Source organism: Aquarana catesbeiana, linkage group LG01 (assembly GCF_042186555.1).
Source record: "Aquarana catesbeiana isolate 2022-GZ linkage group LG01, ASM4218655v1, whole genome shotgun sequence".
NCBI lineage: Eukaryota > Metazoa > Chordata > Amphibia > Anura > Ranidae > Aquarana > Aquarana catesbeiana.
In genome coordinates, this window is record NC_133324.1 from 628443395 (window position 1) to 628461411 (window position 18017).

Below are 18017 nucleotides of genomic sequence, written 5' to 3' on the forward strand. Positions count from 1 at the left end.
TTTTTCTATTCTATTCCTTTATCTTCTATTCTATTTCATTCTCTTTGGAAATTTGAAAACTATGTGAATTTGAATACTATTTGAATTTGAAAACTATTTGAATTTGAAAACTATTCGAATTAGAAAACTATTCGAATTTGAAAAGTATTCGAAAATGTTTCGTCCGAATTTTTTTTTCATTATTTCGGATTCGTTTAAATTCGGTACTAATGAAAAACTAAAAACAAACCGCACATATCTAGATGGCAGTGGGACACATAGGCTAACATGCAGCAGCGTTTAGAGGCAGAAAAAAAATGCCAGACGCCTCTAACAGCAGTGTTAAAAACATCCAGTGTGCATAAGGCCCTAGAGTTGGCCACACAAGTTAGAATGTATTTGTACAATTTCTGTAAAATCTTCTTATACAGTGGCAGAAATAATTATTTGATCCCCTGCAGATTTTGTAAGTGTGCCCACTTACAAGGAAATGAAGAGTCTATAATTGTTGATCATAGGTGTATTTTTAATGATACAGACAAAATATCAACAAAAAATACAGAAAAAAACCACGATACAAATGTTATACATTGAGTTGCAGTTCAGTGAGTAAAATAAGTAATTGATCCCATACCAACCAACAATAATTCTGGCTCCCACAGACTGTTTACAGTATGTGCTCATGTGGTACGCAGATTAGTCCTGTCAATTTAAAAAGGTACTCCTAATGACAAGTCATTATGTGTATAAAAGAAACCTGTCCACAGAATCTCTTTCTTCCATTCAAACCTCACCGTCATGGGTAAGACCGAAGAACTGTCAAAGAACATCAGGGACAGGATTGAAGACCTGCACAAGGCTGTAATGGGCTACAAGACCATCAGCAAGAAGCTTGGTGAGAAGGAGACAACTGTTGGAGAGATTAGTCGCAAATGGAAGAAATACAAAATAACTATTAATCGCCCTCTGTCTGGAGCTCCATGCAATATTTTGCCTCATGGGGTAAGGATGCTCATGGAAAAAGTGAGGGATCAGCCCAGAACTACATGGGAGGAGCTTGTGAATGATCTCAAGGCAGTTGGGACCACAGTCACCAAAACCAACCATTGGTAACACAGTATGCCACCATGGATTGAAATCCTGCAGCACCCATAAGGTCCCCCTCCTCAAGAAGGCACATGTAAAGGCTTGTCTAAAGTTTGCCAATAAACATCTAAATGATTCAAAGAAGGATTGGGAGAAAATGCTGTGGTCAGATGAGACCAAAATTTAGCTCTTTGGCATTAACTCGAATCGCCGTGTTTGGAGGAAGAAAAATACTGACTACGACCTTAAGAACACCATTCTTACAGTCGCGCACGGAGGTGGAAACATGCTGCTTTGGGGCTGTTTCTCTGCTAAAGGTACAGGCTGACTTTGCCGCATTGAGGGGCCAGTAAACGGGGCCATGTGTTGTAAAATCTTGGATGAAAACCTTCTTCTCTCAGCCAGAACACTTAAAGCGGGGGTCCACCTATCTATCATTTTTTTTTTTTTTGAGTTCATTCACAAACTTTTCTTCTCAGCATTACATACTCACATATTGTGTGTAATATGTCCGCCTGTGTCAGATTTCGTCGGAAAGAATAACTTATATTATTCACTGCAGGCGGTTTCCACCTTCATTGTGGGCATTTGAAGCCCACAAGCATTTATTTCCTGGATGTGGTGAATGCTGTGCTCCCAGCATTCACCACTCGTTCCCGCACATGCTCAGTGGCATCCTGGGAAGCCTGAGACTAGCTCCCCGGAGTCTGGGATAGGCTAGAAACACGCCTACTCCCACGGTAGGAGAACCAGGAAGTGCAAAGAAGAATAGAAAAATAAAAGGTAATTACGGCGATTTAAATTTTTTTAAACGGCATGTCAGCATCTAGGCAAGGAAGAGAATATACAGATATTGTTCAAAATTTGGGTGGAACCCCGCTTTAAGATGGGTCATGGATGGGTCTTCCAGCATGACAATTACCCAAAACATACCACCAAGGCAACAAAGAAGTGGCTCAAGAAGAAGCACAGATCTTAATCCTATAGAAAATTTATGGAGGGAGCAGAAACATCGAGTTGCCAAGCAACAGCTAAGAAATCTTAAGGATTTAGAGAAGGTTTGTAAAGAAGAGTGAACCAAAATCCCTCCTGAGATGTGTGCAAACCTAGTAACCAACTACAAGAAACGTCTTACCTCTGTGCTTGCCAACAATGGATTCTCCACCAAGTACTAAGTCATGTTTTTCTTGCAGATCAAATACTTATTTTACTCACTGAACTGCAACTCAATTTATAACATTTGTATTGTGTGTTTTTTTCTGGATTTTTGATTGGTATTCTGTCTCTCTCATTTAAAGTACACCTATGATAACATTTATAGACCCTTAATTTCTTTCTAAGTGGGCAAACATACAAAATCTGCAGGGGTCCAAAAAATAGTTTTCCCTACTGTATTTATCAACAACTATAAATCACCCACTTTGGGCTCCAGGATGCTGCTTACAGTCTCTCTAAGGCTGGGTTCACACTACTGCGAATTAGAAGATTGTGACTGGCTCTCAATGGAGCCGGTGTTCTGCTGAGAAAGTTCCCCCCGGCGGATAAGGACTCCCCTGTACTGCGCAGGCGCAGCGCTTGAGCAGTACGAGCCACCGAAAATAGCCGAAGTTGAACAGCTGAGAGTCAGCTGTACATGGCGCCTGTAACAGGGCCCCTCGCGGGCTCGCTTCGATCGCCACGCTTCAGGCATGGCTCGCTTCGCTCTGCATAGTTTTATTCAAACTCTATGTCCACTTGGATGGTGGGGCTTGAACCTGGACTCCGGGGGAACTTTCTCGGCAAGACACCGGGTCACACATCTCCGGAGCGGCTCCAGTGCGAATTGCACAGGAGTCCTGTGCGTCTTCTGTTTCAGGTTGGAATTCAGACACAAATTTTTTTTATTCCAATTCTTTATTTAAGTAAAGCATACGCAAATACAGAAACCACCGCAATGGTGTGCATAACATGAAACAGTCCAAACATTTGACCAAAAGCACATACACCACATTGTAGTTGCAGAAGGATCAAACATCTGAGGAAGAGCCACCCTGTAATTCTGGGTCTAGGAAGTTTCTGTACCCCGCATGACAATTTTGCACGGCAAATACCGTAAATGTTACTAGCAAAAAAGAGAAAAAATAGATACGACCCTAAGTTCTAAGCAACAAGAAGAGATCAGTAGGGGAAAAGCAGAAAGAGAACTATGGGAGGGGGGAAGGGCAACTAAAGAAGGGGGTGTCACCGACCAGTTACTCCCTCCATGGCCGGGTAGCCTCATGGAACGACCTATGTCCAGGTGACTAGGCCACCAGCTCCGCAAACTCCTCAGAGTAGACAAATTTGTGCCAATAAAACTACTTCTTGAGAAAATTCTCACGGAGACCTTAATCCGTGGTCACCAAATCCTCCATTGCGTTAATTTCCGACACCTTTTTCAACCAAACGGCGACTGACGGTGGCTGAGTCTGCTTCCAGAACAGCGGGATGCAGCTTTTTGCCACTGTGAGCAAGAGAGGCAATATGGATCTCCTGTAAATTTTACTTTGAATCTCAATATGATACAGGAGGAAGAATCCAGGGGTCCATGGTAGCTCCCGATCAGTGAACTTCTGGACTATTCAGAGAACCTCCATCTAAAAAGACTGGAGAAGGCGGCAGGGCCAGAAGATGTGGAGAAGCGAGCCAGTGACCTCCCTACATCTCCAGCAAAGGTCCGAACTGCGGGAGAACATCTTGAGGATCCTCTCCTGGAGCCTGGCACAGATAGAAGTTTTGTAGGAAAAAAAAGGAATAGTCTGTCGACCTGTTTCTCAGTAAAATGCAATCCCAACTCTTGCTCCCAATTGGCAATATATGGAGGTCTAAAGTCAGGTGGCTGGGATAACAGTAGTTGGTATGTCTGGGAGATCGCATGACTCATTGGACACTGCTCCAGGCATAACAATTCAAAAGAAGTTAATCGCCTCCGAAAGGCCCCCGGGCAGGCAGAGCACCAACAAAGTGAGCTAGTTGCAATTTCTGTCAGAAAGAGAGACCCACAAGGGCCGGGTCATCCATGATTTGGTGCCTAGTCTACCATTGGTAAGGAAATGCGTGACCTGTGACCTCTCCGCCTCTTTTAGTTCCTGGAATCTAGGATCGCTGAGTCCAGGGCTGGAGGTGAGGGGCGAAAGGGGTTGGTGCTGATCAGTGTATTCTTGCAGAATACATCTCATACATTGTTTATGTTGATGTGGGAATCTGTCAGTTTTTTTCTTTCAACTGGCTGGTTGAATGAGAAAAAACGGTATGTGTGTACCCAGTTTAAAAGTTATTTACTGATGTTAGGGAATTATTTTTAAACAATAGTTGTTTTGCTTACACCAAAATAAAATACTAGTTTTACTCTATACTTCTTTTACCAATACTAGACACAATTATGTCCTTGTTTTCTAAAGTTTTTTGTAAAAGTTTTTAGTTGTAGTAAAGATACTGTTTTTGTTGTATGAAATGGTGTAAATAACAACCTCTGCCCTCAACAAACAGATGAAGGACGTCAACACGTGATAAGTCAGTGTTTCTTACAATGGCTTACTTTTAATCCTTTGTATTTCCACATACAGCTGAACACACAAAACTGGGACTTACAGCTAATGCATCAGCCCTTGACTAACTGCATATATGGGGCCCTAAGCACAAAGGCATTGTTTAGAGTTGACTTGTAAATGCTAATTGTATGAGCTTTAACAAGCATTTGTAAAGCATTTAATAAACTTTGAGCAGCAGCTTTTACAGCACAAACCTCAGTACTGCTTAAGGCTTCAGGGTCCACTAAAGCCAGCTAAACGTTTGCTTAAAGCTGAACTCCAGGAATTCAGCCACTTTGTAAAATGTGCCGGAATTCTATGAGTTAAGTCCAACAAGGTGGACTGCACCTTGTGTACTTATGTCTTTAATTTACATCTGACATTTTTACGAAGCTCCGGGAGTGCAGCAATTACTATACTGTATACTCCCGGCGCTCTGACAGGAGAGACCTTGCCTTCACACACTACAGCTTTGCCCATCCCTCCCCTTCACTGTTCATTCACAGAAGACTATATTTTTTGAAGGGGTTCACATAACACAAAGCCCTCTGTGATTGGGCAGGAGGAAGGGACGGGAGGGGCGGGCACAGTGGCTGTATGCGACTCTGCAGCTGCTGGAGCTGAGACCAGAAGGTCCAGCATTGGAGCACCAGGAATATAGCATGAGCTATGTTCCAGGAACTCAGCAAAAATACAAATTGTAAATTAAAGAGATATGTCCAAGGTGACATGTCCCTACTAGTTAGGTACTAATGTACCTCTCGTGATGTGTACAGTGGTGTACTTTGGTTTTGTGCTGCCCTAGGCAAGACTAAAATCGGGCCCCCCCATCTAAATTTGTCCCATCCCAGATGTTTTAAAATTGCGCACGCCCACTCAACAACGACAAACAATGTAAATTTTACTATCAATAGTTGACACTTTAAAATCCTTTACAGGTTACCACTATAGATTTACAGAGGAGGTCTGGTGCTAGAATTACTGCCCATGATCTGATGTTTGCGGTGATACCTCACATGTGTGGAAGATCGCTGTTTGCGTGCGTGTGGGACTGACATGCGCTTTCGCCTTTGTGTGCGAGGACAGGGACACTTTAATTTATTTTTTTTTTTTTTTCATTTTTTTATTTTTTACACTGTTGCTTTAATTTTTTTTTCTCACTTTTATTGCTGTCACAAGGAATGTAAACATCCTTGTGACAGCAATAGGCATGTGACAGGTCCTCTTTACAAAGAGATCTGAGGTCTAAAAGACCCCCAATCCCTCCTCTGCACTTGAAAGCATTCAAAACACCAAGATCTGTGTTTTTGAATGCTTTAAAAACTGGGGCAGATGGTTTCCGAGTAAACCAGAAGTGATGTCATGTCATAGCTTCTGGTTTACTGTTACAAACAGCAAATCAACGTCGATCTCGGCTTTGCTTGACTGTCCAGTCAGCCAGCAGACGCTCTGGCTGGTCACTCGGGTGGGAGATGCCCGAGAGAACCACTGAAGGCGGCTGGAGGGGGGTGATGTTCCCTACTGCGGCTTGTAATAGCAATCGAGTGGCTAGTAAACTTCTCCAGGGATTCTGTTATGGAACGGCAGCTTACTGTATATTTTCTGTGCCACATCCAGTGATAAGCTAAACAATAAAACAATGGACCCCCTAATGGTGGACTTTTAAGGCGCTTGGAGAAAATATTACAAAATATTAACCCCTTCCCGCCGACTGAACGCATATATGCGTACTCGGCTTTCCGGGGTTATACCGGGATGATGCCCGCAGCTGCAGGCATCATCCCGGTACCGTTGTTTTCAGCGGGCGATCGGCTACTCGAGTATAACAAGCCGCTCGGTTGTTATACCGGAGGAGCGGGAGGGGACATCCCCCCCCTCCCGCCGCCTCCCGCCGCTGTTACCGGGCCTCACGTGCGATCGGGTGTAAAGGAGGGATGGGGGGTCTTTTAGACCCCCCATCCCTCCATAAAGAGTACCTGTCACCACATATTACTGTCACAAGGGATGTTTACATTGCTTGTGACAGCAATAAAAGTAAAAAAAAAAAAAAAAAAAAATTTAAACACAATTTATAAAGTACAAAAATAAATAAAATAAATTAAAAAAAAAAAAAAAATTTTTAAAGTGCCCCTGTCCCCGCGAGCTCGCGCAGCGAAGAAAACGCATACGGAAGTCGCGCCCGCATATGTAAACGGTGTTCAAACCACACATGTGAGGTATCGCCGCGATCGCCAGAGTGAGAGCAATAATTCTAGCACTAGACCTCCTCTGTAGCTCAAACCTGGTAACCGTAAAAAATTTTTAAAGCGTCGCCTATGGAAATTCAAAGGTACCGTAGTTCGTCGCCATTCCACGAGTGCGTGCAATTATAAAGGGTGACATGTTTGGTATCTATTTACTCGGCGTAACATCATCTTTCACATTATACAAAAAAATTGGGGTAACTTTACTGTTTGGATTTTTTAAAATTCATGAAAGTGTCACTTTTCCAAAAATTTGCGTTTAAAACACCGCTGCACAAATACCGTGTGATAAAAAATATTGCAACAATCGTCATTTTATTCTCTAGATTCTCTGCTAAAAAAATATATATAATGTTTGGGGGTTCTAAGTAATTTTCTAGCAAAAAATACGGATTTTAACTTGTAAACACCAAATTTCAAAAATAGGCTTAGTCATGAAAGGGTTAATACCAATGTAGTTTATTAAATTTCAACATTAAAAACAGTAGTAATATACCAAATACTATACAGAATGCATAACAGACATTTTTACATGTATGTACACAGTTTCAGAAGTATTCTTGCATCCGACGCGTTTCGGTGTAAATATACCTCCTTCCTCAGGGGTGGGTGTAAGTTAGAGTCATTTTTATTATTATTGTGGTGTTACTGACTTGTCATTCCATATAATTAAAAATTAAAAACAACAGCAGGGACACGGTCTGTCAACCATAGAAATTCTTGGTTCCAACAGGTAGCAAGGGTTTTCAATTGTTAGAAATTTGTTTGGTATCCGTATTGGGAAAGAACTGAGATGAAAAAATTCATTCAAAAATGAGGGAGGGGGGTTTTATCCTCCCTTGGCCTTCCAACAAAAAAAGGGGAAGGAAGGCCAGTAGGGGGCGTAAGGATATAGTAATTCTGAGAATACACTGAGGCCCAGAGGCAAATCCTGTGTTATTTAGCGGCCCGGCTACTGATGTTGCTAGTGTATAGGGAGTAACTGAATGTTCCAAAGATAAGCAAACTTCTAACAGCACAGACCGGTGTCATACAGCAGAGTGTGATAGACCTGTGGAGGGGAGGGATGGTTTATCACATTCTGCTGTATGACACCGGTCTGTGCTGTTAGAAGTTTGCTTATCTTTGGAACATTCAGTTACTCCCTATACACTAGCAACATCAGTAGCCGGGCTGCTAAATAACTCTCAGGATTTGCCTCTCGGCCTCAGTGTATTCTCAGAATTACTATATCCTTACGCCTCCTACTGGCCTCCCTTCCCCTTTTTTTTGTTGGAAGGCCAAGGGAGGATAAAACCCCCTCCCTCACCAAAGATATTTTTGAATGAATTTTTTCATCTCAATTCTTTCCCAATAGGGATACCAAACAAATTTCTAACAATTGAAAACCATTGCTTCCTCTTGAAACCAAGAATTTTTATGGTTGACAGACCGTGTCCCTGCTGTTGTTTTTAATTTTCAATTATATGGAATGCCAAGTCAGTAACACACTACAATAATAATAAAAATGTCTCTAACTTACACCCACCCCTGAGGAAGGAGGTATATTTATTCTGAAACGCGTTGGGTGCAAGAATACTTCTGAAACTGTGTACATACATGTAAAAATGTCTGTTATGCATTCTGTATAGTATTTGGTATATTACTACTGTTTTTAATGTTGAAATTGAATAAACTACATTGGTATTAATATTTTGTAATATTTTCTCCAAGTGCCTTAAAAGTCCACCATTAGGGGGTCCATTGTTTTATTGTAAACTTCTCTAATTGCTATTACAAGAGAGCCAACCCCCGGCTCTAAAAAACAATACCGGGGTGATGCCTGCAGCTGCAGGCGCCGCCCCCCTGAAAAATGCCACTCGAGGCAAACGCCTTATGGTGACTGCTGCTTCTTGAAAAATGTCACTTAGCCTATGATGGTGAAGTCACCTCTGAAGTACCAGGGGCGAAACTTACAGCTGGACTGGATCACAGCAATCACATCATGTTATATAGGTTGAAACCCCTTTTCCTATACTTAAATAAAAAAAAAATTCTATACCCAAACACCAGTAACCAGCTAACACTAATACTTGCTTCACATATAAAAAAAATATGTGAAGCCCTGTTATAGTTTATTAATCTCATCATGTTGCTTGCTTTGCAGCTCCTCCATTCAGAAAATGTCTTGTAAATAATACAAGGCGTTCTTTAATTAGACACCAGTTGGGCACATGTCAATAGAGGTACCTTACTAGTACCTAGCTAATGCCCCTGTGAAGTTTTTTCCCCACACTTTACAGTAAAGTTTTTTCCCCACACTTTTAGCTTTAAAGTGGTTGTAAACCCTTTTAAGTGATTTTTACCTATAGATAAGCCTAGATTAAGGCTTACCTATAGGTAGTGGAAATATCTGCTAAACATGCACCGTTTAGGAGATATTTCACTTCTAGTGCACCAATGTCGTCATTGTCCAACGTCGTGCCGTTTCTTCCCCCAGCGTGTGCCATGACTGATGGCTCATGTGCAGGAGTGACGTCACGCCACTCTGGCCAGTCACAATGCTGGTGTCTGCAGCCCCGGAAGGAAGAGGGGCGAAAATGGACGTGGCCTGAACAGGGGACAGTACGGGCTTCGTTTGCAGGTGTCACATAACGGGCTAGTATGTGATGCATACTAGCCCATTATGCTTTTAATTTGCGGCCCTTGCGGGGAGCAAAATAGGAAGTAAAACCCATCAGGGTTTACTTCCTCTTTAAAGGCCAAGTCCAGGCACACTGAAACAAAAAGGTGTGTGAAACCTTAGTTATTTTTCTTTTGACTGCACCCACAGCCTGAGTAGAAAAGTCTGCCCCCTGCTAGCATGTTGCAGAGAAGGACTTTTGAGTGAAGCAGCGGTCTCTCTGCAGAGGTCAGACACCTCCTGCTGATATGCGGAACTATCAGCAAAGGTCCTGTTACCTACTAAATGGAGAGCTCTAGCTCAGTGGATATTTTATATGAATATTGAATTGCCATTTTGCACTTATTGAGTAGTGTGGATCTGTTGTATTAATATAAATAATATAATATTATTCTATTTATATATTAAAAATACCAATTATTGGAAAACCTAACAAAAACAAACTTTTTTGTTGGGTTATTTATTCTAATTAAGGTATTTTTGCTCTTTTTGTAGTAGGTAGCAAGTGCATATTATGTACTTGTTAACTACTTGTATGTTTTCTCTTCTCTTTTTTTGGGGAGGATACTTGAAGCTTTATTTATTATATATTACTGTCCAATTTAAATATATTTGTGAGGTTAGGGTTTGCCCCTCATCTGTTTTAGTTGGGTTGTTTTAGCTCTTGACATTTTTTTTTTATTGAGCTATTTTTCCCTCTGTACTTTAAAGCGGTTGTATACCCGCAAATTTTTTTTTTTTTACCCCTGTAAAGCAAAAGGCATAATGAGCTAGTATGCACCGCATACTAGCTCATTATGAAATACTTACCTTAGAACGAGGCGTCGGTATCTTACCTGGTCCATGCGCGCAGGAGATTTCTTACCCGGCAAGGTCCGGCAGTTGCCGGGCCTTCAGCCAAGAATCCCCTGTGCGCATGCGCCGCTGCAGTCAGCGGCACATAGCGAGGGGAATATCTCCTAAACCGTACAGGTTTAGGAGATATTTTTTTTACCTACAGGTAAGCCTTATTATAGGCTTACCTGTAGGTAAAAGTTACAAAAAACACTATACAACCACTTTAAGTGAGCAGGAAATATATATAAAAACTTTCGTTTTTTTAAATCAACATGTAAAAATATATTTGATTTGTGTTTGGGTTTAGAAACATTTGAATTCAGAATGGTAATACCTTCCCTAAAAAACATAAAACGATATTATAATTTGAATAGACTTAGCAGTTTGTTATTGCAAAAAAATCAATTTGAAAGGAAATATGACTGTGTGGTCAGCATAATGGTCATTCAATTATAGGTCTTCTTTAGCATATTAGCAGCTACAGTAGTGTACTGGAGCTATCGGTCTGAGAAATTTTATTAATCCAAGGTTGAGAAAAACAGGTGAAATGAGTTTAAATAACTTTCATCAGTCAAATATAGCAATAGCTATTAGAAGAATAAAAAAAAAAAACCCATGTCAACGTAGACAAACAATATTTCAGACCTAGCTAATCTTTGCCATAACAGAGCGTCTATCTGAAAATCTACATGGTAACCATGGGACTTGAAACAATGCTACTAGGAAACAAATCAACACCCAAGTAGTAGAGAAGGTATGAAATTACTACTATTAAATTCCTGGCAGATATCCTATGCATAGTTGGTTGGTGTTGTAACCTGCACAGAAAAATGTACAAATGATCATAAAAAGATATATAAATTTGTTACTGCTACAATACAATCCTAGACAACAAGACGATAGAGTTTACAACCACTGGTTTGAAAAAAAGCTGACGGAAAAGTCCCATGCAATTTCTATTGCCTGGCTCTGAGTCATAGGACATGTATTCACACAAATTCCCTATACTCACACACATGGTGAGGGCACCAGCCCCCATCCTCTCTGGAAATGCCTGGAAGAACTGATGTAGATGGAACGGTAAATAAATCGCATCACACAAATGTCCAGAAAGTCCACGAGCCTATAGATCTCATCTTCATTGTGCTAAGAGCATTTTAAATAATCCCTTTAAGCAAAGACCTAGCAAAATGGTAATGCTAGCTTTCTACACTGCTCTTTATCCCTGACTTAGAAAAATCCACATGGCAGGGAACAGCACTACCCAGAAGAAATCTGATCTCATAGCTGCTATTGGTAAATGGAAAGGGGTCATGTGACAGGAGTTTTAACTCTATTATCAAAAGGATGGAGACAAGTCATGAAAGCCATGGAGCGCAGGGCTCATGTGACAATAACTAATGTCACACCCACAGCCTTCTTGTGTTTACGCAGCAACCAGTCTGAGAGAAGAAATTCCTACGTATTAAAGCTCCTTTTTTAATAAAATTCTAAATTGCAGAAAGCTATTAACCACACAAAAAATAGATCATAAAGTTCTGCTTCTTGGATTAGATATTGAATTCTTTACCGCTTGGATAATTACGTTTTTTGGGGTCATTTGATAATGTTTCCAGGAAAAAAAAATAGCTTGCGTTTTACTTTAACTTTGCTTTTAACTTTTACTTTAACTTTACTTTAACTTTGATAATTAAGTGTTTTTTTTGGGGGGTCATTTGATAATGTGTCCAGGAAAAAAATAGCTTGTGTTTTACTTTAACTTTACTTTTACTTTTAACTTTTACTTTAACTTTACTTTAACTTTGTTGAAGTACAAATACAGACAAAGTTAAAGTAAAACTTAAGCTATTTTTGGACACATTATCAAATGACCCCCAAAAAACGTAATTATTCCACCAGTATATTCAATACGCAGAATCCAATCCAAGAAGCAGAATCTTAGTTATGGACGCAATGAATATAATAACAAATAATATTTTAGAATACACAGATCACAAGTTGCCTATCAAACTACATCACAAGTTTATTTCTATAGCACATATAATTGAAAATGTATTAAAAACCAAGGTCAGCATACAGATATTACAATTAAATGCTATACAAATACATTTTTGACTCACCGGCCACTTTATTAGGTACACCTTGCTAGTACCGGGTTGGACCCCCCTTTTTGGTAGTTGTGCATAAGAATCCCAGTAGATCAGCAGTTTTTGAATTGCTCAGACCAGCCCGTCTGGCACCAACAACCATGCCACGTTCAAAGTCACTTAAATCCCCTTTCTTCCTCCTTCTGATGCACTGTTTGAACTTCAGCAAGTTGTCTTCACCACATCTAGATGCCTAAGACCCCTTTTACACTGAGGCGGTTGTTAGGCATTTTAGCGCTAGAAATAGCCTCTAAATAGTGCCTGAAAACCACCTCCCATTCATTTCAGTGTGTCTTTTCACACTGGGGCAGTGCGCTTGTGGGACATTAGGAAAAGTCCTGCAAGCAGCATCTTTGGGGGGCGCCCTTCCCATTGAAATGAATAGACATCGCTTCCAAAGCGCCTGAAAAGCACTTTGTAAATGCCACAACATGGGCATTTTTAACCCCTAGCAGCCAAAAAGCACTGCTTAAACAGCGCTAAAGCGCCGCTAAAACGAGCAGCGTTTTAGCGCTAACGTGCCCGTGGCCCCAGTGTGAAAGGGTTCTAAATGTATTGACTAACTTTCTGCCATGTGATTAGCCCTTTAGTAATTTGTGTTACCAAGCAATTGAACAGGTGTACCAGTGTATTTTGTGGTCTGTGGATTCTTTTGAATTTTTTTTTAAATTTTGAAACATTATTTGTTAATATACTCATTAAGTCCATAATTCAGGTTCTGCTTCTTGGTTTAAATATTAAAACTTTTTTGTCAGTGGGGAAGGGTTTTATTGGTAATCTGTGTCCCTGTAGGAGAGATTTCCCCCCACTTTCAGACCTAGTAACAGTGGTCACTAAAACAAACTGAGGAGAAACTGAAATTCATGTGAAGCTAAAACATTTTTGTTTTACATGGAGAAGGAAAGTTTATATAACACCTTATCTTTTTTAGCCTGTGCCCCGCCCCAGAGGATTTCCCTTCACTTCCTATAATAAAGAGGCAGCATAAAATGGGAAGTAATATCTCCAAAGTGAATTGGAGGGTAAACCCTCACATCTTACTGTTGTAACAACTCAACATTTTTGAATTTCCTTTAGCCTCTGTCTCGGTGACATTGGTCATCAGGACAAATAAAGGGGTAAGTCTCTACAGAGGGGGCACAGGTAGCAACCGACTGTCTATTATTATTATTATTATTATTATTATTATTATACAGGATTTATATAGTGCCAATAGTTTCTCACAAATAGAGCTTTCTTTTGGTGGTATTTAATCACCACTGGGGTTTTATTTGTTGCTAAACAAATAAAAAAAAAAGACTGAAAATTTTGAAAAAAAAACCTGTTTTCATAGTTTACTATACAATTTTGCAAACAGGAAATTTCCTGACAGACTCCATGGCAGTCTACGTGTGGGTTAACCCCACCTCCTCTCCAAAGCCATAGGACCACACTCCCATAAATTTGAGCTCACCGTTAGAGACTGCTTTCCTTTTTTGTCCTCCTCATTTGGACCTACAAGCAATGCACTTACGTTTACGGTTGTCCAATCAATTGAGGTTGATGCCGGGCATACGTTCTTAGCGGTGTCAAGATATCTCAGGGCCCAGCCATGGGTGGGTGCGTGACTCCAGGCCTTTGTGTCCAGTGGTGGGGAGGGCCTTTGTATGCCCAGGCGCGGAGGACCGTCTGGCAAGGTCTGAAGACTCCACCATAGCAGCAGTTTGTGTATATGTTCCCCTTTTTGTTTTCCCTTCATGCTCCCTGTCCCTCTTTTTGTTTTTTGCTCCCCTATGGTGCCTGGAATGCTCCCCTTCCAGATCGCGGCTCCGGCGCACTTCCGCGCATGCACGATCCTCAGACAAAACCGAGGCTTGGTTTCACGCATGCGAGGTGCGGCCGGGGACCCGGCGGATGCACAGGCGCTCTACGGCAGGTCGCCACTGCGCAGGTGCAGACTGGACACGGCGGTGGCGTCATTACAGCGGGGATATTTAAATTCCTGTGAGCCCCTGTCACATTGGGGATTACTGTGGGCAGTTTGCGGCAGCTCCTCCAGGCACCAGCTTCTCAGGTCAAGGTAAGCTCCGGCCTGGGGCTATGGTGTAGGGGGGGTAGAGATGGCTCTTAAATTGGAAACTGTACTGCAATCTCTACTCCCCTTTTTTCTCATAGGACGTGTGGGTGTTCCTACAAGGCTGCAGGATAGTCACCTATTCGTCCGCCAGGGTGCCATGGACAGGTCACCGCCTCCGTGCGGCCAGCCCTCACTCTCTAGGTATGTGGGGTGTGAGGGGGGGCAGGTCCACGGTTGAATGGACATATCCCCTAACATCATGCTTTCTACCCTTCTCCTATTTTAGCCCATCCAGGTCGGATTGCCAGTTTACCGTCCAAGATGACAGGGACCTTGCCAGGCCGCAACGTCTAGGACCCATCAACAGAAGAGATGTTCCCATTCCTCCTCCAGACACTGCACCCACTGCCAAGACAGCCACTCTGATTGCAGAGCCTGCTGGGGATGTGGGACCCAAGTGCCGGAGGGCAAGTCTTTATGTGACCCTTGTTATGCCAAGGCGGTCGGGGAAAAAGAGGCTGAAAGCCAGCAGATGGAATCATTAGTCAAACGTGTGGTACAGCAATCCCTCAAGGAGTGGGGTACAACCCACACTTGGAGCCAGTCCACCGCTTTATCTGGCTCCCTACCTGACGAGGCCCAGGAGGATCCAGGCCCATCCCAGCCTTATGATGCTTCTCCCGGGTCTTCGGACAGCGAGATGGAAGGAGACAAATTTGTCGGAGGCTTCGACTTCGTCCTTTTTTCCCCACTGATTAAGGCGGACAAAGAGACCCGTAAGTGGGAAGATCCTTCCACTCCCCCCGGCTAAGCAAAGGAAGTTCTTTAAATACCTGGGGAAGGAACGTTCCAACTTCCTGCTCCTTTCCGAATTGAAGGATATCATTGACGAGGAGTGGAGTAAGGTAGATATGAAGGCTTCTATGTCAAGTAAAACCTCCAGATTATATCCCTTCAAGGCAGAGGAAGTGAAACATCTGGAAAACGCTCCCCTCGTAGACGCAGCACTGATGCGACTGGCCAAACATGTCACCCTTCCCTTAGAGGACGCTGTATCCTTCAAGGACGGGCTTGGGAGGAGAATAGACTAAGACCTCAAGAGGATCTACGGGCTAGCCAGTATGGCTTGTAAACCCGCCTTGGCCCTCACGGCCATGTCCAAGGCTATGGAGGCCTGGACAGAGAACGTGGACTCCGTGCTTAGGGGAGTCTCAGAAGAACTGACTAGGGGTTCAGCAGTCCAGGATTTGAAGCTGGCAGCGGCCTTCCTGGGGGAGGCTTCAATCGACCTTATCTGCCTGCTGGCCCGGACTATGCTGTCCTCGGTCACGGCTAAGCGGGCTCTATGGTTACGCCCTTGGCTCGCCGATCTGGCATCTAAACAAGTTTGGTGCAGGATCCCCTTTGAGGGGCCCTCGTTCGGCAACAGGCTGGACAGTGCCATAGCCCGGGTCACGGGTGGGAAGTGGGGCTTCCTGCCCCTGGATAGGCGTCTGCTCGGTAAGAAGAGGCCCCAGCGCAGAAGCACGCAGTACTGAGTGGTCGAGGGAGGCATGCTCTTATAGGCCCGACCAAGACTTCAGAAGGAATTGGAACAGAGGGCAGGCATCCTTCTAAAAGCCAGGCGTCCAGTGGACGTGAGCCAGCCAAGCCGTTTTGAGATTGGGCACGCCCAGGTGGGTCGGGTGGGTTCACGTCTGCTTCTCTTCCGGAACGTCTGGGTGGCCTCAATCTCAGACTACTGGACCATCAAGATGGACTCCTCAGGCCACACATGGTCCTTCACCAGTACTCCTCCCCCCAGATTTATTTCTACCCTGCTACCACGGTCAGAAGAAAAGAAGCAGGGGTTACTGTCCTATGTGGATTCGCTGTTAGCACAGGGACCAGTGGAGCCTGTCCCAAAAGGCGAGGAGTTCCATAGGGTATACTCCCCTCTCTTCTTGGTGCAAAAGAAAAACAATTCATGGCGCCCTGTGATAGACCTAACTTATCTAAACAAGTTTATAAAATAGGAAAGATTCAAAATGGAGACCCTGTCTACCATCCAGCAAGCTGTGCAGCCAGGCAATTGGCTAATCCCAAATACCTCTGACTCAGGGTCAGGCAAGAACATATACAGTTCACCTGCCTCCCTTTCGGACTGACAACCTCACCCCAAGTCTTTTCCAACGTTCTTCTGGCCGTGGTGGCCCTCATCAGAACAAAAGAAATACGCTTGTTTCACTTCTCGACGACCTCCTGCTACTATCCCAAGACAGGGAGCAGCTGCTGATCCACAGGGAGCAGGTTATCATCACACTGCTCGAATTCGGTTGGCTCCTAAACCTGGAGAAAAGCCATCTGTAACCAGTCCAGCGCCTGATATACTTAGGGGCCCAGTTCGACATGGTGGAAAGTACCATCTCTCTTTCAGTAGAGAAGATCCCAGTTATTCGAGAGAGTATTTCAGGGGCCTTGAGCTCCTCACATCTGAGGGCCTCACAGTGCCTAAAAATTGTTGGCATGATGGTCTCTACGACCCCGTGGTCAAGTGGGCTCTGTGGAGGTTGCGCCCTTTCCAGATAGGGTTTCTCCAGCAATGGAACTCAGGGGACGGCAATCAATCCATTCACATAACAACAGTGATGAGAACAACCTCTTCTGGTGGCCTCAGCGCAAAAATCTGCTCACCTGCCACTCCATCATGACCGATGCCAGCTGTGCTGGATGGGGAGCCCTCTGCAGGCCAGAACTTGCACAAGGCAGGTGGGATGCCACTCGTTGCAGCCAGGCATACGGCCTTCGGAATAGATGCCCTAATAGATCGGTGGAGCTTCAACAGGGCATACGCTTTTCCCCCGCTCCCGATCATACTCAGGTTTTGACGGAGACTTCAAGAGGAAGCGGTCTTGGTGGGGGTGATAGCGCCTTAGTTGCCGAACAGGCCATGGTTTCCCCTCCTTACCCAGCTCAGCTTCCGGGACCCGGTGCCTCTTTCTCTCAGGCTAGACCTTCTTTCTCAGGGGGCAGTCCTGCACCCTTGTCCAGCATTACTGAGACTGATGGTCTGGTTCTTGAGAGGGAGAGGCTGGAATCTCTCGGGTGCACGTCAAGAGTGATTTCCACCCTCATGAGCCCGAGAAAGGTGAGCATGAATAAGGTCTATGGGAGAATATGGGCCAAGTTTGTCGAATTCTCATCTTCTAAGGGCAGATCGTTCCAGGAAGTCCAGGAATCCAAGATATCCTCAGCTTCCTTCAATCCGGCCTAGATCTGTCTCTATCCATCAGCTCCCTCAGGGTCCAAGTCTCAGCCTTCTCCGGAACATCATGGGCTGTTCACACTCTAATCCGAAAGTTTTTCCGTGGGGCAACAACACTCAGGCCCCAAAGAAGACCAAGATTCCCCAAATGAGATCTTCCCCTTGTTCTCGACTCACTGACTGGTCTCAGTACCGCAGGATCTGCTCTGCTTTCT

General features: G+C 43.5%; 1 protein-coding gene across 1 annotated transcript in view; it reads right to left on the minus strand.

Annotated features, from left to right (window-relative positions):
* The window catches only part of FAM13A (family with sequence similarity 13 member A), a 280680-nt gene extending 269056 nt beyond the window's left edge, over positions 1-11624 (minus strand). The window contains exon 1 of the mRNA XM_073600928.1: positions 11368-11624. Coding sequence (XP_073457029.1) covers positions 11368-11394 — 27 coding nt within the window. The 5' untranslated portion in view covers positions 11395-11624. The remainder of the gene's footprint in view (positions 1-11367) is intronic.
* Between the last annotated feature and the right edge of the window lie 6393 nt (positions 11625-18017).